The 26625-nt window shown below is 45.8% G+C and overlaps 1 protein-coding gene across 1 annotated transcript in view; it reads left to right on the top strand.

Moving 5' to 3' along the window:
- LOC146206840 (uncharacterized) overlaps nt 1-26625 on the top strand; it is a 391032-nt gene that overhangs the window by 100247 nt on the left and 264160 nt on the right. Inside the window, exons 3-5 of the mRNA XM_084587067.1 lie at nt 14078-14305; nt 15003-15136; nt 18034-18249. Coding sequence (XP_084443193.1) covers nt 14078-14305; nt 15003-15136; nt 18034-18249 — 578 coding nt within the window. The remainder of the gene's footprint in view (nt 1-14077; nt 14306-15002; nt 15137-18033; nt 18250-26625) is intronic.

A 26625-nucleotide genomic window follows, 5' to 3' on the forward strand; every position in this document is an offset into this window, starting at 1 on the left:
TTTTATTGCAGGAACTCACTTGATGTTATGAAATTTACGTGACAACAAGTCCGTGGCTTATACTTTTTCGCTTGATGTTGTTGACCTGTTCTACTCTATTCCACAGAAGAAGTTGTTATCAACTATTTCGTCCTGCATTGAAAAGAATGGTAGAATTTCTTTTCAGAATTTGGGTGGTGCTTCTGTGGATAATTTCATGGCGCTGTTAAAGCATTACCTGTCATGTACCGTTTTACCATATCAAGATAAGCTGTTTGTTCAAAAACGGGGAATTTGTACTGGATCCTGTGTAGCTCCTGTACTTTGTAATATTGTTTTAGCTGAATTTGACAGAGCCTTGATGGAAGTCTTTGACAATGCTAAGTGCCGAAAACCTTTAGATATGTTGACCATTTTTTAATTATTTTAAGAAAACAGGGAGCCTCGCTCTATCCACAGATAATGAAAGAAGTTCTCTCTAATTTTAAACTAATATGAAACTGCTTGAAATTAATTCATGAACTCGCCCAAGGTAATAGCTTACAGTTTTTAGACCTCAACATACTCTCACTGATGAAAGCCTTTGCTGGATGTATTTTCCTCGTACGCAGAAACACTTATTTCCATAGGGGTCTGCCTATTCGAAAACTGTTAAGCGCGCGATCGCTAAAATGTGCATTGACGCTTCTCTGAAAAAGTCATGCTGCCATAAAGTACGGAAAGCTTTCTGGCGCACATTTAGAATTTGGAACGGGCTGTCTATCCAACACCGATAACTGCAGTCGCTGAAGCCCTAATAAGGGGTTGAGGGAAGATCGGTTTAAGGATATTACCCAGGAATAGGCTATAAAACAAAAAAGTAGGCCAGTCATAACCCCTTATACCAATTAGGTTGCCCATAATTTGAAGCACGTTGCAGCAAGGTACAAAATACATGTGGTGTTTTCCGCCCCGAAAAAACTAGCCGCCTTGTGTTGTAAAACTGATCCAGATCAAGAAAGAGAGTGTGAAAAAAAAAGCATGCAGATCAGTTCTTGGAGAGTGCTCTCGGCGCCATCAGATACCTTTGACATGCGGGAAGGATTATTGATCGCCTATCAGAGCACAAACGCGATTTGAAGAATGGGACTGGGTCTTATTTACCGCACCACTGTAAAGCCTGTGTGGGAAAAGTCGGGAGCTTTTGCGAATCAAGGTTGAATGACACAAAAATCTTAAGCAGGGGTAGGGATGAGATAGCCCGGGAACTTCTGGAGGCATTCTATATCAATGAAAAAAGTAGTGAATGTGTACGTTCACCTTCTATTGCAATGTATGGCAATGAAAGGGCATTTTTAGATAGACACGTGCTTGCTAGATTTTCCGTGCTGTTCTATACCCTCGCGTGCATTATATTTATTCCTTCTATCTGGTTTTCTATGTCTGATATTCACTTCCTTCTGCGGTGAATAAACAGTTGTAAGTTACGCCTGTCCTGTTTGTCTTTTTCTGAGTGTAGTCCGTTTTGGCGCTACATCTTTTTCAAAGGAACATGCACGAACTAGCCCCCCAGCAAGTATTATTGAGCTGTATTGCCAGCTATATAAATATTGACAAGGAAACCTACTCCTAGTTCTCGCTGTCTGGTAAACCTCGATAACACAGTACATGTTTCCTTCAGTACAGTATATGCCTCATTCGGCCTAGTAACCTCACTAATGCCTATGATATTCCCTTTTACACCCTCTAGATACTCGGACAGTACTGCTAAACTAGCTTCACAACCTAGGGTTCTAGCGTTAAACGTTGACAGGGTCAGTTTCCAATGGCGGCCTGTCCAGCGGAGCCAGGCTTTCTTAGCGTCCCCCTGCTGCGTCAGAGGTCTGACCGCCGCCGTGGTCAGGTGTTCCGCAGCCGCTGGTGACTGAGGGCCGGCGTTTTATGGAACTAATCATGAGAGGCTGCGGCCAATTACTGCATCAGGGTGGCCAACTCCTGTTCTGATGAGGGAGTGCGTTGCCGGAGGTGTTTACCGGCATCACGTCGCGCCCCATGCCTGTTTATGCAATTCCATCGACACGCGGATTTTTTCTTTATATCCGGGGGAGAATTGTGCGACACCGGGATTCGGGTATGCGAGGCCGACGTTCTACCTCTACACCACGTCAGCGCTGGAGACTAACGAGGGATGTTTTACGCTCCGCAGCCCGCAAATCTTTCGGCCATGAATATGCATACAAACGTGTAAAATAGAACCAAGAAATATACTCACTCATTTGGCAGCTGAATAACCTTTTGGTGGAATGCACAAATATGGTTTGGCTCAGAGAAAAGGCTTGGGTTGTTCCTGCCGCGGTGTTTACGAGTGCAGGTGTGGTGACGAGGGAGCGCTCAGAGGACGAGAGGGGTGAAAGGAGCAAGGGCCCCTTGGGACTGGGCAAGCGCGTTCGGTGAGCAGTAACATGTAGAAAGGAGATGGGTTTCGGGGAGCCACGTCTGCTGCCAGTTGGCTTCAGTGCTTGAACAGGTTGTGGTTAGACGGGAGTGGGTGCGAAGGCGTCTGTCGCGCATCGACTGCGAGTGCATTGTTTGCATCCAGGGTTCGATTTTCGTGTCGTTATGAGTCTTGGCCAATAGCTTCTGCTCGAGCTGCCAAGCACAGAGCGTTCGGAACTGGGCAAGCTTCTTGCTTCAACGAGCTTGCGAAAAGGAAAATATATTTAAGAAAGTGATTGGAGACTTTGCGGAGTGGTTTTTTTTTTTACCGCTGTAGAGCGCATTCAGATAGCATCGGTGGTTGTATAGATTATTTGGCATTGCTGGAAAAAAGAAAATTCACGCTGAGATGCAACTCCCCCCTCAACTTGAGCAGCTTTAATATGAAAGAATGTGCTAAAACCACGTTTTAATTCACTTTGTTTCTTCATTCTACATACATACGTCTACGAGAATAAAATTCGTTTCCATATTTCTCGCGAATGGGCTCATCAGTAGCCGCACAATTGGCTTAAGCACAGAGCAATAAAAAATTAGGTGCCTATGAATATAAACATATTTTTATATTTTTGATAACGTGTCGATGCCAACTATGTGGATATAGCGAGCAATCATTACAGTATGTATTGCTTGCAAGCTAAAGAAAAAAGTAAAGCGCAAGATATATGCTCAGAGAAAACCGAGACAACGCTTCTCTTGATATAATCCAGTTGAAATGCCACCAGTAATCTTCATCGGAGCGACGTCACATGTGAGCTTCATCTGGACGTACTGGCCGTGCTAATCACTCCAACGTACATCTCTTTCGGCATAAACCAAAGTACGCAGATATTCTTTACAAATGTTCGATTGTGTACAATGATACTTGTCTCTCCGGCGCGTGACTTGTGATGGTTGCCTTATTAGTGCCATCTTTCCTTTTTCTTTAAACATTACCTGTGTTATTTAGTTCACAATCTGCAGCCTAGCACCATTCTAGTAAAATGCGCTGTCAAATGTAGGCTGCCGTTATGTTCGTCGGGATAAACAAATAGACTAATAAATCAGTAAAACTGCTCGGCGCCGCCCACCTATACAGTTTCGAGATTTTTACAATAGTCACAAGTACATCAAAGATGTTTCGCAGGTACGCTATGCTGTCAGGTGGACACAAAAATAAAAACGTAATTACTCTTGTCAACCCCCTAATTAAATACAATGTAATAATAAACATTTTAGCCTCTTGCATTATGAGTTTGTAAACTTGGTGACGGTCACATTTAAATACTACTCCAATTTGTAGAACTCTTCTAGAGCGCGTGCGTTACCAGATATATTCAGCTCTAAACATTTAGCTTCGGTTCGCACATTCCTGTGTAAAGGCGCGCAGGCGAGGCGCCAGTCTTTGCAGAACGTCCCAAAATAATATTGCATCTTTGCAGGCAATAAAACAGTGTTCGATGGTTTCGGGTGTATCACATAACCGGCAATTAACAGAAGAAACGAAAATATTTTGTTTTCTGAAGCCACACTTTAACAGGCAAAACTTCGGCATGAAGCTTAAAGAAAAACGTTTTAGTAGAAGACGAGATCGGCAGTTTGCACACCCTTTTTAACACATCATGCCCCATATAATCTGAATAGAGTGAACGATATAAGGGAGGCGGGAACAACATAGATATCAAATCTTGGTCTAAATTTTTCCGTGAAACAGAGAATAAGTACTCATAAGAGAAGCGAACTGCCAGAAAACGCACTGAATCGTAAACTTCTTTCATAAAACCAAATAATAAGGGCCGATCGGTAAAATTGGAAGAGACCACTAAGTTTGGAAGAAGGTTCACTAGATTAGTTTGCAGGGATGCTCTGGTAATTCGATGGGAGCTATTACGGAAAAAGAAGAAACGGGCAACTAACTGTCTGACATAGAGATGTGTCAAACCTAGTCCGCCAGCAGAAACAGGCCTGAATAAGTTATCGCTTCGCATAGACTCAAAACTGGACGACCATATGAACGTCGCAAACGTTCGGTGAAAACTTTGGATGTAATTTCTCGCGCAATGGAGCACCTATAAAACATAATAAAGTTTTGGAGCCAGAAACATGTTACATGCCTGTGCTCGGCCAAAAATTGATAGGCGGTGCGGAACAAAAGTCTGAGCCTAGCTTTTGAGTGCCGTGACCCGCTCTTTCCAGTAACACCCACTAAGCTTGAATGCATGAAGGGGAACTTCAAGGTATTTAGGGGGAACACGAGACCATTCAATTCCATCATAATGAGTTGGCATTGCTCCCCATGAACCGAACCACAGACCCGCACTTGACTTATTCATTTGAGCGCCAGATACAATGCCAAACTGCTCAATGGTGGTTATAATTTTGTCAATGCTGGGATTCTCTGTGCAGAAAAACGCCAAATCGTCGGCGTACGCAATCACTTTGACTTCATTACTGAAGGCAACATAACCACGGATACTGTGGTTTTGCAGTACACTCAACAAAGTGGCTCTAGGTAGAGGGCAAAGAGTAGCGGTGACATACGACAGCCCTGCTTCACGGATGATCGAATTGGCACAGGCTCTGAAAGGTGACCGTTAACAATCAAGCGAGTGTCGTAACAAAGTTGCACCCCTTTTAGTACAGTTGATCCAACATTTGCACGCTCGAGAAGAGAAAATAGAAACGAATGCCGGACACGATCAAATGCCTTCGCAAGGTCAATTTGGAGTAGAGCAAGCTGCTCATAAGAGCCAGAGCAAGATTCGAGAATTGTACGTGCGGTATGTATGTTATTTTGTATGGAGCGTCCCCTCAAGCCACATGTCTGATGAGGGCCAATGAGAACCGTCATGGCATACTGTAAACGATTTGATAGTACTTTCGCAAAAATTTTGTAGTCCACATTTGCCAACGTGATTGGCCTGTAGCCATCCACTGAGAGCAATTTTTCTTTATCCGTACTCTTTGGAATTAAGACTGTGTGATTCCTAGTAAAGGACTCAGGAAGGACCCTCACATCAAAACTTAAAGCGAAGATCTGCAGCAAGACAGGGCTCAGCAAAGGTTTAAAAGTTTTGTAAAACTCGCACGATATGCCATCAGGGCCAGGTGTTTTAGAGAGGGGTAATTGGTCAATTGCGTGTTCTGTTTCTTGCAAAGTGAAAGGACCATTGATAAGAGCACAGTCACAATCTGATAAAGGCGTTATAAGAGCTTTAAAGTTAGCTAGCAGATCCGAATTAGAAGTAGCAGAAGCGTCACTGAACAGTGTCGTGTAATAGCTCACAACCACAGAGATGATGTCACACTTTTTCGTTACTAGGGTGCCATTGGACATTATTCCCATGTCGACGACCATGCCGAAGTACAGGAAGCGATCAAACATTTTTGCCTGTTATTTCGTGATCGCATTCATAAGGGGACTTTTTCGAAGTATACAGGCCATTGCTGCCGTTCTACCGATTACAAATTATTGACCATTAGAGCTTGCTGCCTGCTCTCACAACTTGCATCTAATGTTATGGATGCCTACGCGCACTATTTTGGGCACTGGAATCATTTTAACATGTCGAGTATGGAATCGCTGGCAAATTTACCAGCGCCGGCTCTTCGGTGGTGCTCTGCTAGCTTGGGCGTCCTTTTCGCTGAACACGGAGCTGTAGCACAAACCTTGGAGAAAAAAAGTGCGACCAAGCTTCAATACCGCAAGCGCAGCAGCGACGACACTATTTTGCTGGTAACTGAATCTTATTTGTATGTAAACATTTCGGGAAGCGATGCGATGTTCAAAATATTTGGCTGGAACATGCAGCTCCGAATCATCGGTCTCACCACATCTCGAGAGAATCGAAAACACTCTACACCACAATCAAGAATACACCGAGTACTCGGTTCGCACGCTGCTAGCCAGGCAACAAGCAAACACCTCAACGGGTTTCGTCACTTCTCTACTAGGCAGAGCGTTAGGGACGCCTGAATCTGCCTCCGAGTCGGAAAGGTTAGAAGCGCTTCGTCGTTGAAACGATCCCACACATACATCTAATTTCAGCTAATAAAAACATATGCACCTTTGCAAAATGCCGTTCTACATGCCAAAGCCACATTTAGATGCCAGTAGACGCCTTCGCTTCGTCGATGCTGCGTCGTTTGCGGCCGTATCTGGTGCGTATACATACGACGAGACCCAGATAGTCACTTTAGCTTGCCGCAACAGCTTTTATAACGTCGCAGAGAGCTGTGACAGCTGCTATCTACATGCCGCGCAGCGCAGGATGCATATCGGCCGCGTCTGGGGTACTCCCGACGACGTCACGACAGCTGGACCAATCGCAGGCGGCGGGGCGGTCCGCGGCATGTCTCGAGCTGCCGGCAGTGCCGGTCGTATATTTTAACTTAAAAAAAAAAGACAATTGGCGCTTGTTTCTGCCTAAATTTAATTAGATAGTCGCGTTCGCGGCGTGGGAAACTGTTATAAGCCATTAAAATCTCGATTTCTGCAAGAAGTGCTGCAATGTCCCTTTAAGGGTCACATCGACAGCCTACACGGCGTCCGCTGAGACGGAGCGTCTCACGACACTCCATGTGCCGGAGACATACAAGCTCTTCTGGATATAGAGGTATAAGAAGAGTTTTTCACAAACAGTCTCTGTCCTGCGCGCATATTGACAGCATATAGGTAACGGCGTATATCTCGAAAACGGCACGTATCTGCAATGAGAATGCAACCGCGGCTAAAAATGGGACTGCTCCGGAAACCTCTTTAATTTGTCGCACTGCCTCTAGTCTTCAAGCAGATAAATGAAGGGGAAATCAGGGTGCTCGTTATAATACATGAAGGAAAAAAGCCAACAGTCAGCGAGGCCAAGGAAAGCATTGGGGATTGTACTTTGTCTTTTTTTTTTAATTTTTACTTCGGTAATCACATAAATTAGTAATGTAATCTGTTTAGGAAAAAGATAATTGAACACAAAGTAGAAGGAAAAACAACATGCCGATGGTGGGAACCGAACCCACGACCTCCGAATATTGCGTCCGGTGCTCTTCCAACTGCGCTACGTCAGCCGCTGTCCCACCTGCTACTATTTTGGGTATTAATATTGTCTGTACAAGAACCTTGAGAGTGTTCACCAGCGCCACCTTCAACCATAGCAATGGACGTGGAACGTCCTGTGTTACCGCCAGCGTCATGTAGAACGTCATCAAGAGCGAGGGCGAAAGCTGTGCTAGAACCCTCTTACGGTACCTATGGCTTGAAGACTGCCATAACCGAGACCCCCGTAAGCTACAAGCAGTTATAAATGAAGGGGAAATGAGGGTGCTCGTTATAATACATGAAGGAAAAAAAGCCAACAGTCAGCGAGGCCAAGGAAAGCATTGGGGATTGTACATTGCCTTTTTTAATTTTTACTTCGGTAATCACATAAATTAGTAATGTAATCTGTTTAGGAACAAGATAATTAAACACAAAGTAGAAGGAAAAACAACGTGCCGATGGTAAGAACAGAACCCATCACCTCCAAATATCGCGTCCGGTGCTCTTGCAACTGAGCTACATCGGCCGCTGTCCCACCTGCTACTGTTTTGGGTATTCATGTTGTCTGTATACGAAACTTGAGAGTGTGTTCATCAGCGCCACCCTCAACCATAGCGGTGGACGTGGAAAGTCCTGTGCTCCCGCCAGCGTCACGTAGAACGTGATCAAGAGTGAGGGCGAAAGTTGTGCTAGAACCCTCTTACGCTACCTATGGCTTCAAGACTGCCAGAACCGAGATCCCCGTAAGCTACAAGCAGATAAATGAAGGGGAAATGAGGGTGCTCATTATAATACATGGAGGAAAAAAGCGAACAGTCAGCGAGGCCACGGAAAGCTTTGGGGATTGGACAGACAATAATAATACCCAAGATAGTAGCTGGTGGGACAGCGGCCGATGTAGCTCAGTTGGAAGAGCACCGGACGCATTATTCGGAGGTCGTGGGTTCGGTTCCCACCATCAGCACGTTGTTTTCCCTTCAACTTTGTGTTTAATTATTTTTCTCCTATACAGATTACATTACTAATTTATGTAATTACTGAAGTAAAAATAAAAATGACCAAGTACAATCCCCAATGCTTTCCTTGGCCTCGCTGACTGTTGGCCTTTTTCCTTCATGTATTATAACGAGAACCCTCATTTCCCCTTCATTTATCTGCTTATAGCTTACGGGGGTCTCGGTTCTGACAGTCTTGAAGCCATAGGTAGCGTAAGAGGGTTCTAGCACAGCTTTCGCCCTCGCTCTTTATCACGTTCTACGTGCCGCTGGCGGTAACACAGGACGTTCCACGTCCACCGCTATGGCTGAGGGTGGCGCTGGTGAACTCTCAAGGTTCGTATACAGACAACATTAATACCCAAGATAGTAGTAGGTGGGACCGCGGCCGATGTAGCTCAGTTGGAAGAGCACCGGACGGGATATTCCGAGGTCCTGGGTTCGGTTCCCACCATCGGCATGCTGTTTTTCCTTCCACTTTGTGTTTAATTATCTTTCTCCTAAACAGATTACATTACTAATTTATGTAATTACCGAAGTAAAATTTAAAAAAAGACAAAGTAGAATCCCCAAAGCTTTCCTTGGCCTCGCTGACTGTTGGCTTTTTCCTTCATACCTCAAGTCTTGTAATGTAACAATACAGGGCAGATAATATTGCCTGAAGGCTCATTAACCGCCATCGAATAAAGCGGACGAAAATTATTCATGCAATTTGTGTGCACCTGAATGTATATCCTACGCATACGAGCAAGTTGAATGTGCTGCTTATTACGTACCTGATGTCCGCATTCTAATCTAAACGAGCGACCAATATTTGCCAGCGCACAAGAACATATATGAAATGTTGGAAGATCAATCGATCTGACGGACGATGTTGCCGAGCTCCTACCAGCATATGCGAAATATTGGCGAGCCATAATATAGCACGACAATGATTATCAGTGATTTCCGAACATAGGGTCAATGTCAGCAAGCAACGGCATACCTGGTCCATTGTAACCAGCTTATCGATGGCATGGTCAATACTGGAAATGGAACGGACGCCCGGTCCACTGTTGATTGTGTTCAAGAATGGCATATCCAATATCCGAAACATACGGTCAGCAATGCGCCGCACATGGTGCCTGTTTAGCCAGCCCATTTCTAATATCGGGCAGTTAACTGTGCTATAAGAGAGTAAACTGCTGATCTAGATGGTTGTCAGACATAATAACAGGGAATTCAGCACAACGGCGTCCTTTTTCTAGTGTGTGTTTGTGTTGCGCTGAATTCGCTGTAATTTTGTTTAACTGTGCTACTTGGGACGTTGTTGGGCTAGCTGGTGCACTGAATAAGGATAGGATTGCCCAGCCAAAAAGACGAGCACAGGAAAAACAAAGAAGCAGGCAGGAATAAAACTGGGCTACCAATTGTTTATTCGCGAGTTCGGGGCTCAAATATGTACAAGGCTCTCAGCCACTATATCCTTAAACAATCGCTATCACACCATTTCGTCGTGGAAACAAAAATTTACATCGACTGCTTCATGTATAACAATCGTTTAACCAGTTCCAGAAGTAGACAGAGTGCACTGTATATATTTCAGCCTAGCTGAACTCGGCAATAAACACTTGGTAGTACGGTCTCCTTCTTGCATACTTCTTTGTTTTTCCTGTGTGCGTCTTTTTTGGCTGGTTCATCCTATCTTCATCTCTTGGTTGCGTCGGCTAAAGGCACAGTAGTATCTAGTTACACTCGTCGCCATAGTGCGAAGAAATGTCCATGGCCCGAACATTACCGACCGCTAGCGATCGAAGTCGATTCCTGGTCATCATCATCATCATCAGCCTGACTATACCCACTGCAGGGCGAAGGCCTCTCCCATATTTCTCCACTTAACCCGGTTCTGTGCTAGCTGCATCCACTTGACCCCTGCGAACTTCTTAACCTCATCCACCCACCTAACTTTCTGCCGCCCCCTGCTACGCTTTCCTTCCTTTCTAATCCAGTTTGTTACCCTAAGCGACCATCGGCTATCCTCTCTTCGCACTACTTGTCCTGCCCATGTCCAATTCTTCTCAATTTCAGCTAGAATGTAGGCAACTTGAGTTATTTCTCTGACCTACTTAGCACGCTTCCTATCTCTTAATGTTACCCCTACCATTTTTCGTTCCATAGCCCTCTGGGTTGTCCTCAACTTAAGTAGAACTCTCTTGGTTAGCCTCCACGTTTCAGACCCATAGTTGAGGACAGGCAAGATGCAACTGTTGTATACTTTCCTCTTGAGCGATACCGGTAAGCTGCTAGACATAATCTGCGAGGGCTTGCCAAATGCACTCCATCCCAATCTTATTCTTCTTGTTATTTCCTTTTCATGGTCCGGATCGGCGGTTACTACCAGTCCTAAGTAGACATATTCGCCTACTACTTCCAGTACTTCGCTACCTAATGTAAACTGCTCTTCTTTCTCGAGGCTGTTGAACATTACATTAGTCTTCTGCATATTGATTTTCAAGCTTACCTTTCTACTTTTCCTGTCTAGGTCATCAATCATTATTTGCAGTTCATCCCCCGAGTTGCTTAGCAAGGCAATGTCATCAGCAAATCGCAGATTACTGAGGTATTCTTCATCTACCCTTATCCCTAACTGCTCCCATTCCAAGTATCTGAATACTTCCTCTAAGCAAGCTGTGAATAGTACTGGGGAGATTGTGTCTCCTAGCCTAACACCTTTCTTTATGGTAATTTTGTTTCTTTATTTGGAGCGCATTTGGCAAGCACTCGCAGATTATGACTAGCAGCTTACCGGTATCGCTCAAGAGGAAAGTATACAACAGTTGCATCTTGCCTGTACTCACCTATGGGGCTGAAACGTGGAGGCTAACCAAGAGAGTTCTACTTAAGTTGAGGACAACCCAGAGGGCTATGGAACGAAAAATGGTAGGGGTAACATTAAGAGATAGAAAGCGTGCAGAGTGGGTTAGAGAAATAACTCAAGTTAACGACATTCTAGTGGAAATTAAGAAGAAGAAATGGACATGGGCAGGACATGTAGTGCGAAGAGAGGATAACCGATGGTCGCTGAGGGTAACAAACTGGATTCCAAGGGAAGGAAAGCGTAGCAGGGGGCGGCAGAAAGTTAGGTGGGCGGATGAGATTAAGAAGTTCGCAGGGGTCAAGTGGATGCAGCTAGCACAGAACCGGGTTAAGTGGAGAGATATGGGAGAGGCCTTCGCCCTGCAGTGGGTATAATCAGGCTGATGATGATGATGATGATGTTTCTTTATGCAGAACTATGGTTGCTGTGCAGCCACTATATATATCTTCCAGCACTTTCACGTACGGCTCGTCTACCCCCTGATTTCGCAATGCCTGCATCACCGCCAAGGTTTCAACTGAGTCAAATGCTTTTTCGTAATCAATGAATGCTATGTATAAGGACTGGTTATATTCCGCGAATTTTTCTATCACTTGATTGATGGTATGGATATGATCGATAGTAGAGTACCGTTTCCGAAAACCTGCTTGATCCTTTGCTTAATTGCAGTCTAAGGTTGTCCTGATTCTATTAGCGATTACCTTAGTAAATACCTTATACGTAACAGACAGTAAGCTGATTGGTATGTAATTTTTAAGGTCCTTAGAGTCCCCTTTCGTATGAATGAGGATAATGTTTGCATTCTTCCATGGTTCCGGTACCGTCGATGACACCAGGCACTGCGTATACAGGGTGGCCAGTTTTTCTAGCACGATATGCCCCCCGTCCTTCAGCAAATCTGTAGTTATCTGATCCTCTCCAGCTGATTTCCCCCTTTTCATAGTTTCTAGTGCTTTCTTGACCTCGTCCTTCGTCACTGGTGGAACGTCTGACAGTCTTTCCCTACCGCCAATCTCATTACGGTCCTGACTACTTTGGCTACTGTAGAGATCTGTATAGAACTCCTCGGTTACTTTGACTATCTTATCCATATTCGTGATGACTTTGTCCGCCTTGTCCCTCATCGCATATATCTGTTTTTTGCCTATGCCAAATTTCTTCTTTACCGCTTTGAGGCTTCCTTCGTTCTTTACAGCATGCTCAATGTTCTCCATGTTATGCTTCCTTATATCGGGCACTTTGCGCTTATTGATTAGCTTTGATATCTCGGCCAATTCGATCTGGTCTTTTGGATTGGAAGCTTTCATACTCTAGCGTTTCTTAATCAAATCTTTCGTCTCCTTAGACAGCTTACCGGTATCCTCTCTAACTATTCTACCGCCTACTTCTACCGCGCACTCAGTGATGATATCTCTGAAATTATTGTTCCTTGCTTCTAGGGTAATGTCGCCATCCTCGGTTAGAACTGAATACCTATTCTGTAGCGAGATCCTGAACTCTTCTGCCCTCCGCCTCACCGCTAATTCGTTGATGGGTTTCTTTCCTACTAATCTGTTGCGTTCCTTCTTCAGATTTAGGCTAATTCGGGTACCATTCATGGTACTATTCCTGGTACCATGATATAAATAAAGCAAGAACTGACTTGCTTCGGAGGCTTCAAATGGTGGAAACAGTGCTAGGCAGCAAGATGCTGGGTTCGCCGTCACTTGTGTCTTGAGCGCAATGAAGGTGATAGGTATTCGACCATGCTTCTGTTTTCATTGCTTGTTGTCATGCTCTTATCTTTGTTATGGCGCTAAGGAAAGGCGCGAGTAGTTGTCAGGGGCGAAACTTCGCTGGAAGACGAAAGAATGTGTGCGCGGGGAAGGCAGAGGTAGCCGTTTCGTTTACTCTGTTCAATTAGTTTTTTGTATGCACGAAATGAGAAGCTTTTATGGGCAACTGCGTTACACATTGGAATTAATTGTAGTGCAATGTCAATATACTTGTGAAGCAAATAATTTTTAATGTAATTTGTTACTTTCGCCCGATATTTAAAAAAGTTATAGGTAATGTATTTAACTCCTTTTCAAATGTAACCCGACTGCCAGCTGCCAGAGGAATGTTCGCGCGGAGGACTAGACGGACAGACAATGGCTATTCCGTAGAGTGAAAGCCCTAGTAAGCGCGTTTCTCATAGCGTGAGGCGCTTTGAAACATTAAACCCTTAAACTAACCAACCTAGTGCTAGTGCAATAATATAAATTCTCATGTTCTCGCTTTAGGCGAAAATCAGAAGCACACTTTTGTTGAGGCTATACACGCCCTAACATTGTCTGCCCTTCAGTCACGCTATTACGATCTTAATCAGTTGTAACACCTTTTTGCTCCCTATAATACTCAGTTGCCCCGCCGCGGTGGCGAAGTTGTTACGGCGCTCAACTGCCGAGCCCAAGGAAGTGGGTTGGATCCTGGCCGCGGCGGCCACTTTTCGATGGAGGCGAAAAGCAAGGTTCCGGTATGCGGTGCGATGTCAGCGCACTTTGAATAACCCCGGGAGGTCAAAACATCCGACAATACCAGTTGTTGGGCGAGTTGGTGTGCACGGTAATTCATAACATAACGTCCCGTCTGTCGCGCTGTTGTTATGGATCAAAACATCCGGAGCCCCGTCCACTAGTGAGTCCCCTAGTCTGAGCAACATTGGGACGTTAAATGCTTTAATCAAAACGAATAATAGTCGGCGACCGCACTATACCCAAACCGGAAATCCTACCGCAGGTCAGCCGGCAGGTGGTGCTGCTGGAGCAGCTGGGCGAGCTGGAAGGGGCGCTGGTGCGGGAGCGCCAGGAGCGCTGCCGACTAGAGGGCGAGCTGCACCGGCGGCTTCTGCGGCCGGAAGCCTCCGCTGGCGGACAGCTGCTGGCGCTGTGCACCGAGCTGCGGGAAGCCGGCCTGGTGCTGCGCTCCAAGCTGGACGCCTTCGAGAGCCTGCAGCTGCACGTTGCTGTGAGATACGCTGTCTGCTGATACTTTCGTATCCGTTTTTCGCGCAAGCCTTCGGCTAAATTACGAAACTTGCTTGCCACGCTTGTGCTGTGAACCACGGTGCATAGCCTCTTCTCCGCGTTACACTCCCATGGCCCTGGTTGATCGAGCATTTCAAGATGGGTGCTAACTAAATGAATGGTCTGGAGCTGAGATCAAAGACCAACTTGAAGCTTGCAGATGTAATCTTCAGTGCAGCAAAGAAAGTGAAATTGCTTTTACCCGACGACTAGCTGGACTATTTCTCCAAGAATGTCCTAATATTTTGAGATACCTAAACTGAACCCAGCCGAAAGGAAAAACTAAACAAAAATTTCTGTTGCAACAACAAAATTTCTGAGCGGTTTTTGACGACGAACCTCTTGTGACAACAGCAGTTTAGTATCATAATTTTGTGTAGTTGTGACAGAAACGTACTACAGAGCTACGAACCACAGAGAACTACTGCAGAAAGAAAAGTGGAAAACTTGAGAATATTTTGTCGCATTTTTGATACTGTGTAGTTTTTTCAATTCAGAAAGGGCATTTTTGGATGTTGCAAAGCTTGAAAATGTCACCGCCTCTGGCAGTCGTCACGTGGTTTCGCAATGAGCTTCGTCTGCGCAGAGCCCATTCAGCGCCCACTGTGTCCTCGCTCTGACATCTCTGCTGGCCGCAGCTTGCCTTGGAAGGCGTGCCAACGAGCGGCAGCCTGCCCATCGAGTCGAGCATGAGCCGGGCGCTGGTCGAAAGCCAGGTGGACGACGACCGCGTCCTCCGCAAGAATGACTTTCTCAGGGACCACTGCGATCAGTAGGCACCTTCCATAACGTAGATGCTAACTTTTAAAAGGGTTGTACTTAATTGTAGGACAACGCACAGAGCGATATGAAACACAAAATGGTAGGTGCAACCTTAAGAGATAGGAAGCCTGCAAATGGGTCAGGGAAATAACTCAAGGCAATGACATTCCAGTGGAAATCAAGACGAAGAAATGGGCAAGGACAGGACATGTAGTGCGAAGAAAAGATAACCGATGCTCGCTAAGGGTAACAAATTGAATTCTAAGGGAAGCCAAGCCTAGCAGGGGGCGGCAGAAAGTTAGGTGGGCGGATGAGTTAAGAAGTTCGCAGGGGTCAAGTGGATGCAGCTAGTACAGGATCTGGCTAATTGGAAGAGTATGAGCGAGTTATTTGCCCTGCAGTGCGCATAGTCCATGCGATGGTCATGATGATGACAGGATAGTAATTGCCAGGAAGGAAAAAAAATTTCCGACACTGATGACATATCATCACAAAGCATACTGAAAGCACTAATACAGGCTCACCAACGAATAACAAAAAGCATGCCTGAATAATGCATGGATAGAGAAGTAGCAAGTAACAACAAGCACAATAAAGTTTTATTTCCTTCGATGACTGCAGTACAATTCCAAGAACTCTCAAAGTCTTTCAGAATTTGTTCTGCTACAGCGCAGTCCAGAAGATCAAAACTAGTAAAGTCTTGGAAACGTTGTATGTTTCTTTATAAGGCGCTTTGTGGCGCTGTGGTTCAAATGCGTGCTGTGTTTTGGAGGAGGCTAAATTATATGTTGTTTATTTTTTCATTTTTCTGGTTACTTCAAAAAGCAATTTTGGGCGTAGTTTTTCTAATCATATTCCTGAAAGTTTATGACTGTTGTATCTCAGCATGTCTGTACAGGATCGGTTCTCCGCTGACGCGAAGGAACAAAACGCACTGCGCTTCTCTATACTTTCAGATTTGTCTAGCATCTAAATACACTTAGTGAGAGCACCATCCTTCGATTAGTTTCTCAGTAAGAGTTATAGCAAACGTCCCACGCAAAGCGTGCCATAACCAATAAATCACTTTGTAATACTTAAAGCTACCTACATTCAGCAGAGTTTTCTTCAAGTTTACAGTCAAAAAGGAGCGCAGTTTTTTTTATATGAGTAAACATCGACATTGAACAAATCATCAGCGTTTCCCACTCTGCGCTAGCCACACAAACCTTTCAGGCATCTTATGATATCTATTTGATCAGTTCTTTTGGCCCCTCTGAAGTAAATTAGGCAATCGTAAACGAAAACAATGATTTCGACAGCTAACGAATCAATAATGAGAAGGTTATCTTTAGAAATCAAAATTTGTAAGAACCAAACTACCCTAGGTGAAGCAAGGCAAAATTAAAGCCAGGACGTACACGGCCATTCAAGCAGGCTGCCATGCAGTTTAAAATATGCAATAACTGCATTTCATAGTTTCAAAACCAATGTCGGCATAGTAAATTGCTTTTCCTTGAGGTTTTATCAGTTTCTAGAATGAATTCGCGCATCCAGCGGGGAAGGCGAACTTCCGTGTCATCTACGCGCAGGCGTTTCCCCAACCCGTGGCGCAGAGTCGCAGACACGTCAAGTTTGGACTGATTAGGCAACGGCAGAGCATGCTAGGTAGCAGTTTATTACCGCAAATTAAGGCAAGCATACACTTCGGAATATTTTATCCGAGAAAATTGAGTTCGGTTAGCTCACCAAGTCGTCACGGTCATAGGCCGGGCAGGAGAAGGGGGATCCCTTCGAGGGTCTATTCCAGGGAGCAAGAGAGAAGCCCTCCTCCTCCGCGAGCACCTGCTTTAATCTCTCTCAGCATTGCACAACAAGAAGCAATTGGTTGCTTCTCGGATGTCGTCAACGAGAAGCAATCAGTTTCTTCTAGCGTTTGGAGTGAGGGAAAACTAAGCGCCTTCTTCCTCATCCCCTCTTAATGGGCGTGCGTTGTCTCGAGACTTCGCCACGTTTGTCGCTGGTTAGGAAGGGGCGCGTTATGCACGCGTATCCCCAAATTGTCAAAATTTATGTAAACGACGTCAGTTTGTTCGTCGACATCGAAAGCATGGATAGATTTCAGAAAGTCATAAATCGTTTGAATAAGCTAGGTGTGAAACAGTAGACAAAGCCTTCGGAAAGTCGTGTTGAGAGGAACAGAAGACATTATTCGCCCCAAGGAAAACTGATATATTTTGCTATTCCACGGCCTATATGCACAATCTTTAAAAAACACTGAAGTGAGCAAAGTAGGGGAATAATGTTGGTACTTAAAAAAATACAAGGGTTCAATGCTGCTTAACCAAATATTGAGCGAAACCGTTAACTGCGGGTGACCGAGCGTTCTTCTCTTTTTCTTCTTTCTCAGCCCACATATAAAACCCCGCTTTACCCAGCCCGTATGAACGTGCCTTAGGCCTATAGGGGTAAGGTGAATGCTAGGGTCCTAGCAAGCTGATTCTGAAATAACCGTCCCATGTGAAACGAGAGACCCAAGTTGGCAGCTCCTGAACCAAGCCGTATGAACGTGCCTGACGTTACGTATCACGTGAGCACCTGCTGCACCTCTAGCGCGCCACGCCGACCGCTTTTGTGTCACGTGTGGTGTGACGTCACGCGCTGCGCCGTGGTTGCAACCGCGCTACGTCGACCGCTTGAGTTGGTAGCCCAGCTCTGACCCTAGTGTCACGTGGAGTGTGACATCACAGCGTCAAGTGGGTACGGCCGCGCTACGCCGACCGCTTGAGTTGGTAGCGCAGCTCTCACCCTAGTGTCATGTGGGTGCGGCCGCGCCACGCTGAAGGCTCGAAACACAGAGTAGTATTGTTTTCGCATTGAAACATGAATCATAACAGCGCCATCTGACCGTTCATCCCTCCTCCGCAGACTGGCCGAGGAAAACGAGCGGATGCGCAGCCACTTCGAGGGCCAATTGGCTGACCTGCGTTCCTTCTACCAGGAGTCGCTGAGCAAGCTGCAGAGCAGCCGGCGCCTGGAGCTTGCCAACGACGCCTCCCTGCTCGCCGCAGAGAAGCAGCCGGCGCGCTGTCGTGTGGACGCGCTGCTGCTGCAGCTGGCGCTCAGCGAACAGCAAGTCGACAGGTAAGAACTTTCCCTGGGCGGCGACATTATTCATCACATACGCGCATGTCAGCTTACTTTCAGCAAGATTAAACTGCTCAGTTTATTAGGAAAACTACTGAATCGCGTTTCAGCTACCGGAGTTGCTCAATAACAACTTGCCGGTTTGCTCAGTAATTTCTGCGCAAAACTCGTAGGCAATGCCAGCTTTACCTATAATTTTTATACCAAGAACTATTCGTTAATACCCAGCATCTTAAGTTGTTCTTTAAAGTAACCCGCACTTCCTGTTGCTGTACGGATGGTTGATCTCAGGCTAGTCTGCCGGGAAAACGGCGTAATGATTGAGGATGTGCTGGACAAGGGTTTTTGCAGGGCCGAATTAAGGAAAATGGCAGCCCTGTGCTAATGCACCCTCTCTGTCTCTTGGCAGTCCCTTCTTACTTTCATACTGTGTTTCTGTAATTTTGCCCAACTTTCATTTCAACTACATGGAATTAAAAAAGAAGTGCGATAAATGCGTATGACGTGACAGTAGTGCATTGGCATAAGTTTTGCAGAACACCGAACACAAGCACAGTTACTAACGCTCAGACGAGGCCGTTGTAATTATGGGGATAGTCTGGGACTCACTGTGAGATCGATGGCCTATGCTCTTCTCTAAAAACGGGAGAGAGGTAGTTGAAATTGTATTGCAGATATGCGGGGTGACGTCTGGCAGTGGAAAAGCATTTCCCCCTTATCGCATTCATTGTTCCTCTTATATTGTTTCAATTTCGCCCCTCACCTCTCCTCTCTCAGCACCACTAGATGGAGGTATTGACAGGAAACCATGAATATCTCTTCTCCAACCCGTAAAAGGGGGTTCAGACGAAAGGATCGGAGCGCGGACGGTCCGCGCGCGTCAGCACGGATCTGCTGCCACGTGACCACGCGTCACCGTGTCCATCCGGCCGTTGAGCATTCACACGAAGCCAGCGGACCATCCGCGTGTACCCTCCTCCCCCGCTGTTCGTCCGCGCTGCCGAAAACCTTCCTACCGAGAGTTTCAACATGGACGCCGAGCGAAACCGTTGTCTCGCTGCTGTGGCTGCTCTACGTGAAGTGTGCGAGGACGACGAGGAAGCGAAAAAGCGTTCATTTATTGCAAGCGTTCTTTATTGCAAGCATCTTCAATATTCCATATCGGTGGGCAGCTCTCTACTTCACCCATAATCAGCACTAGAAACCGAGTAAAGCTACAACTCTGGCACACCCACAAGCACAAACGCACAAAAAACGATGCACTGCAGAGAACACAGAGCGAACAACGCAGCGCATGCACAACAAACAATACCCCGCTCGGACAGAATACGAGACGAAAAGCGTGGGCGTAGCAACGCGGAGACGTAGCAGCGATAAAGCAAAAAGAGCAAAAATCATCTCGGTTCGCGGAGCCCCGGACGGCCACGCCTCTCTTTCGCCGTCGCTCAGAGCAGTGACGTCGGCATCACGTGCGGTGCGGGTAGCGCTGACGCGCGTGGACCATCCGCGCTCCGGTCCTCCCGTCTGAACTCATCTTAAGCAAATGCATGTCACCTCAGAAGAAATGAAGCTCCCAGGGTGCGGAGAGCTCCTGTTTTTGTAGCTCGACAAAGCCTCAATTAGACGAGGGCACTGTCTGCTCGTAATGGTTTTTCTTGCTTAATACGTGTGGTTTGAAGTTTCACCATTTGTGGGTCCATACATAAATGGGCTCAAAATGGGTTCCCTTCTCCAATACTTCCGAGGCTTTAGGGCTGCAGCCTTCTCAGCCCCCACATCAATCCAGCGCTGTGGTTTTTGATGGAATGTCGGCATAAGGCTCTTACACTTACTAGTTTATAGTTTTTATCCATTTTGAACAGAAATTGTAACCCGCCAAACAAAAGCAGAACTCTGGTTGTGCACTGTCAACATCGTACTATCCGCCTGGTTTCGTCATACAGAAATTTTTGTGCCCTTGGCTCTGTACGACTACTGTTTATGACGATTTAGTGGGATATGTTTGTTTCTTTCATTTTAGTACCATGGTATCGACAGTGCAACACAGTTAATGCTTGGTTAATGATGTATTAAGTGAATTTGTATTCAGCGATTCTGCACTTGAAGGTTGCCTCTGAGAGATGAGTAGTGACACCTGACTTCCTGCCATTCCAGTGCCATGCCTTTTGTATCGCCCTTCTCCGCCACCTAGCTCCTGATTCAGCATCTGCAAGCTATAAACATCAGAAACGCAAGAATTTAAACCTGGTAGGCATCATGCATTTAACAGGTCATGTAGTCACGAACCTTGCCCATTATGGCCGCTTCGAAGGGCATCTAGACGACGGATCACGGACCGGGCCGCGTACCGGTCACTAGGTGTCGAACGTGTGCGGTTCTGATCCCTACAACATCCACAAGGCACGGCAAAACCACCACCATCGTCATCATCATCAGCAGCAGCAGCAGCAAAAGCCGCCTCAGCCGGACTATACCCACTGCGGGGTGAAGGCCTCTGCCATATTTCTCCAATTTTCCCGGTCCTGTGCTAGTTTCACCCACCTGACCCCTGCAAGCTTGTTGACATCATCTGCCCACCTTACTTTCTGCAACCCCCCCGCTGCGCTTTCGTTCCCTTGGAATCCAATTTGTCACCTTTAGCGACCATCGGTTACCGTCTCTTCGAACTAGATGTCTTGGCCATGCCAATTTCTTCTTCTTGGTTTCTACTAGAATGTCATTAACGTGAGATATTTCTCAGACTGACTATGCAAGTTTGCTATTTCTAAACATTACACCTACCGTTTTTTGTTCCCTAGCTCTCAGCTCTCAACTTCCTCCGCACTTCAGCCCCACAGTCGAGTACAAGCAAGATGCAACTGTTATATACGTTCATTTTGAGTGATTCCGGTATGCTGCTGGTACCTGCGACTACTTGCGAAAGTCGCTGCATGGAAATCTTACTCTCTTAGTAATTTCCCTTTCATGGTCCGGATTTGCGGTTACTACATGGACTAAGAAGACATATTTGCCTACCACTTCCAGTGCTTCACTACCTATTGTAAACTGCTGTTCCTTCCTGAGGCTTTTGAATATTACCTTTAACTTCTACATATTGCGTATTCCATTGCGCATATTCGAATTTTTATTTGTTGCTTTAACGGCCGCCGGCACGCGTGGCCTTATCACTTTGATCAATTTGCTGTTATCGCACAAAACAGTCTTGTTTTCTTTTTTTGTTCACGTTTTTCTTTTTCACTATTTTGCTTACCATGGAAGATGCGCTGAGATATATCTCGAATGGTTCCAGCCACTCGCGTCTGTTTCTTTAATGTTCTACAGTGTGCTAGTCCCTTGTTACGTCTTTATCGGAATTATTCTGCGCCGACCTTAAATTGACCTATGGTGGCTGCAACGGGAAATCGTAGATCGATGCTGCCGAGCACGCTTGCGGCTATCGCCGCCGCTGATTTGCATAAGCTATTTTGCGGTTGCAAACCAGCTCAATAAAGAGTTAATTTGAGCGAAACTCCAGTCTCCTCCCTTGTTAGCGCCGGAGTTTTCAGGAACACATCACATCAGGTGGAGGTTCTGGGTAACAGATGTCCTTGCTACCTCTCCATCTGGGAGCACCATTGAAGCCGCCTCTACCGAAAGCGATCCACAAAGCAGCCCCCATCTCTAGGGGCTACCACCAGAGCACGAACTACTGCCGGACCGCACTCGAGCGCTAAACACCATCGCAGTGTCCATGCCCACAATTACTGTGACACCAGCCGCTTGCTCTACAGCAGCCCCACTACAGCAGCCCATGTTCAGCGGTACATCAGGTAAGGGCCCCGAAGAATGGTTGGAGCACTTCGAGCGCGTCGCTGCCTGCAACAACTGGGAAGATAGTGCGAAAATGCGGTATGTCTTCTTTGCCTTGGATGCATCGGCAAGAGTGTAGTACGAATACCAGGAGTCCAATCTCACCTCCTGGGAGATGTTCAAAAGAGAGTCCCTGGCCATATTTTCAACTGTCGTACGTAAGCAGAGGGCTGAGCTACTACCAAACCCACGCGTACAAGAGCCAATTGAGTCGGTCACGAATATAACGGAAGATAGAAACGTCTTTTCACACGCGCCGACCCTGAAATGACGGAGGACAACAAAGTCAAGCTGTTGATGCGCGATGTCAAAGAACTGCGGTTTGCGGGCCTTGTACGCAATCCTTCGCAAACAGTGGACGAGTTCGTTAAAGAAGCGTCCATCATCAAAAAGACCTAAGATTCGCGAGCGCGCCAATATTATCGCCTTGTCCAAATCTCAGTGGTCCTCCCGGAACCCAGGTCTTCGAACATCGAAATCACTGGTGAAGTAATTCGCGAAGAATTGCGCCGAACCCTGCCATATACCATGCAACCTCAAGAGGCGTGGGACGTCGTTCGTGAAGAGGTTCAGTAGGCACTTTACGTTTCTCAGGCAACGACTCCGAAGCAAGAAGGTCCAGCAATTAACTATGCCGCCACATTGCGCCGTCCTGCGTAACGACAAGACCCCTCTCACGCCCTTAGCGATGCGAACAAGCTCCTTTGGACCCTGCAAATCCCGCCTTCGAGCAAAGCACAATTAAGTTTCTGGAAATGCATCGCCTGGATGATTTCGAACAATCACAATCTCTGCTTTCACTGCGGTGAGATTGCTCGTACCCTATACGCCCCTGCCCGTAGAGACGAATTGGCCTGCGCGGTTTATCCATCGACTCCCCACGACACCGTCTTGATGAGCGGCCGCATGAAATCAACGACGTTTTTACGCAAGTGAGAATGCGCGTCATCAACCCGTTTGTACCGTTCCCATCCCCGTTCCGGGCCCGCTTTACCGGGCCGAAGCTACGTGCGAGGAAGGTCCCCTAGCCTGCTCGGGGGAAGCTGCCGAGAGCAACCTTTAGAGTTGAGGTTGTTTCACAGTGAAATAATGAAGATCTTCCGCCGCCGCCCTACTGAAAAAATTGTATGAGGCAATAACCTGACATTTCCTCACACAATCTCACTCAATCTCCCATACAAGTCGCATATAATTGCATAAGGTCTCATAGCTTCTTGTATATTATCATAAATTATGTACGATATTTTATGGTAATGATGTGCACCGTTTGAGAGTCTATGCGATTAGATGAGATTTTATGAGGTTATTACCCTGTAGAACGTTTGTTTTTTCAGTAGGGCGACTACGAATAGCGACGCCGCAGACATTACACCGATGGTCCTTATGAAGAGGACGCTGAAAGGCACATTAAAATCTGCAGAAACATCTGGTTTTCCTTAAGGCACCATTGTGTTCGGCGCAGATGGCTTATATGAGCTTCTTCACTTCGGCGATTTTCGGTAGTGAAACAAAGGCGCAGATTAAAAAAAATGCATATTTAAGACTTACTGGAGCCACTGTCACCCGTTAATAATTAGAGCTTATTAACGATGCGCCCTTAAAAGTGCGCACACTCTCAGACACCCTTAGAGTGAGTAGGGGTAGCTGTTCCGGTCGCAAAGGAGATGCCATCGACTTGTGTGGCAAGCTCAGCCGGAATTCAACTACCTTGTAGTGACAGAAGGGGGGCCGTTGGTGCCTAGCTTTCGCCGGTTCAAGCCAGAGTAAGGATAGGAGTCAGAAGTAACAAACAAAACAAACTTTATACACAGCAAGAGACGATACAGAGGAATACACAAGCGCCGATTTCATGACAGCCAGTCAAAAGCATCGAACGTTTGCAGATGCAAAGAAACTTAAGATAAAGAAGAACGCGCAATACAAGCAGGCCACAAGGGCTAGTATTCTAAGAAATAGACATCAGGGAAATTAACTGCACATGTTATCACAATTGAAAAATATGCAGCAATTTACGTTGCAATGAAAGTATTGTTGGCATAACGTTTCAAACCTTGAACAGCTTTCGTACATCCCCGCCGCTGTTATTGATTTATAAGCAGCTGTCTTCAAAGGGGACTTGTACGTAAAATAAACAGTAATATTAGGAGTCGTGTAATCACTGCAGAAATAAACAAATTGGCCACTCTGACATTTCGTTTAAGTTATACAAGGCCATGCCGCGCTTGAGCGATTTCGAAGCGTTTAACGTTTACGATGTTCCATTTTACTTCTTTTAGAGGCGAATATACTAAGATTTTTTTTTGTATCTAAGTAACTCGCAAACAAAAACGAAACCAGCAGGTCACAGTATATCGTCCTTGCATAAGAACCCGGTGAAAAAGCAGTATGAAAAAAATAAATCTTTGTGACAGTTTATTCGGAGGAAGTGCGAAAGTATACGCCTTTCGACTGCTCTTAACAGCGAAGGATTACGGCCTTAAGACCTTCAAGACTAATTTTTGTAGCTGATTTGAGTGGCCGTTTGGTTGATTAACTTTATTTTGATTAGTTATTTTCTAAAAACGTAAATTTTGCTGCTTAACTTTAAGCCAATCTAATTTTTCTACTTCATTCTAAATTAACATTGATTTTGTTGAATAATTTTATTCGACATTAATTTGTTTGACTAATTCTTGAGCATTGGTAAATATCATAGTCATTATTCGCAATCTCATACCTTCTAAGAGTTCGCTTTTATTGCATTCATCTCGTCAGTGCCCCAAAAGCGACACATTTGCTACCTTTGACTTAAACCTGGCTCATTTGTCAACCAGCCTTGGCACATTTACTTTTTTTTTTTTCAGGAGATGGATTAAAAGTCGCATAGTAACGATCTGTTTATTCAGTAACAGAGACATTTTCAGCTTTAGGCACATATTACCAGCGGCAGAGGGGCAGCGCATACAGATACCTGCGCCACTGCAACGCTCGCTTGTATTTCCTGTGTCCTGTTCAAATCAAGGTGCCTTATTCTTTGCAACTTATTCTGTTTACGCTAAATCTGCGATTCATGTCCGAAGCTGCGTGTCCTGAAGTGTACGTTGGCACAGCATTTCAAGTACGATACACGTTTCCGCGATGTTTGCTAGCATGAACGATCGTATCAAATATCATGCTTGAAACGTAAATATATGTCTACAAAATCGCCAACGTTGTTTTTTAGACACGTGTCGGGTATTAATATAAATCTGTGCACGTAGCCATAGGGGGAAAAGCAACGAAACGAAATAAGCAATATTTTGTACACACTGCATTGGCGTGAACTCTTGGTCGGCAGGCACTTGTGCCATTTCACATTTATAGCCCACAGGGGCCTTCTCTTTGGACCTCTGCGAAATGCGAATATTGTCCAGAGTCATTTCGGGAGTGATGCGTGCACTCGTGCATGGAGGCATGTGAGGAGGAGGAAAAAATACTTATTTCAACCCCATAATTGGGCACTGGTGAGGAGGTGGTCGAATCCTCTTCAGGCGGCCTCCTCAGTACAGGTAACCCTGACCAGGGCCGGTCTGGATGGAGAGCGCGCTTCTCTTCTTTTACGCCCTCTCTAATGGGGTCTGTTTCCACCGCCTGTCGCGCCTCGGTGGGGTCGCCACCGCCCCACTGCTGCTTCTCCGCTACAGCCGTTCACGCGCAAGAGACGCGCGCTCGCTCTTAGCTCCGCCCGCGTCACTTGCAACCGGCAGGTCCTGACATTTCGCCCCTTATTGTTTATACAAAAGCCGTAATCAACATCGAACATTTACCATGTACTAGGAATAATGTAAAGTCAACAATCCGCTCACGCACGCGCTCGCCTTCGTCAGAGCGGCCGTGCACGGTCGAATGAAGCTTCGGGTACGCTTCAACATTTTTTTGCCCCTAAGTTTTGTACAAAAATAAATTTACCAGGCTATGCAATGTGCCTTTCAATGTTGTAAGCAGGTGTAGCGCGCCCTGACGTGAGTGCGTGGTGAACTGTTGGGTGGAGATTCTGTCAACCGCTACCGTTTTCGTTTAGATCAAAAGAGGCACCGAAGAAAATTCATGGCGCGTCTCAGATTCAGGGTAAAGAACAAAAATTTACTCAGTTAAAATTTCACTTGCCTAGTGGCGTGGGCTATTCTAGCTTCGTTCAAAACAAATGTTGAAAGACAGAAGATGTATATGTAGTCTCGCGACTACTTGTAATCAAGGAAATGGGCATAAACAGTTATGCGGAATTGAAAAGAGCGGCAAACAATAAAAAATTGTCCTTCAAAGTTACAAATTGCGCTACATATTGATCAATTCAACAAAATGCGACCTTCGTCTAGAAAATTCAGTCTCAAAATCTTTCTGCACGGCATGTGCACATAAGGAGTTGGCCTCTCGTTCTTCTCTGTCACTTTCTTGGTATAATTAATTGAGAACAATTCTGAAAGAATTTTCAAATATTAAAGAGGCGGACCTAATAACATGGCTGTTGTCAATTCCCTTCGGGCAACTCAGTGTTGAATTCTCAAG

This window comes from Amblyomma maculatum, chromosome 1 (genome assembly GCF_055883805.1).
Source record: "Amblyomma maculatum isolate TAMU_Amacu chromosome 1, ASM5588380v1, whole genome shotgun sequence".
Taxonomy (NCBI): domain Eukaryota; kingdom Metazoa; phylum Arthropoda; class Arachnida; order Ixodida; family Ixodidae; genus Amblyomma; species Amblyomma maculatum.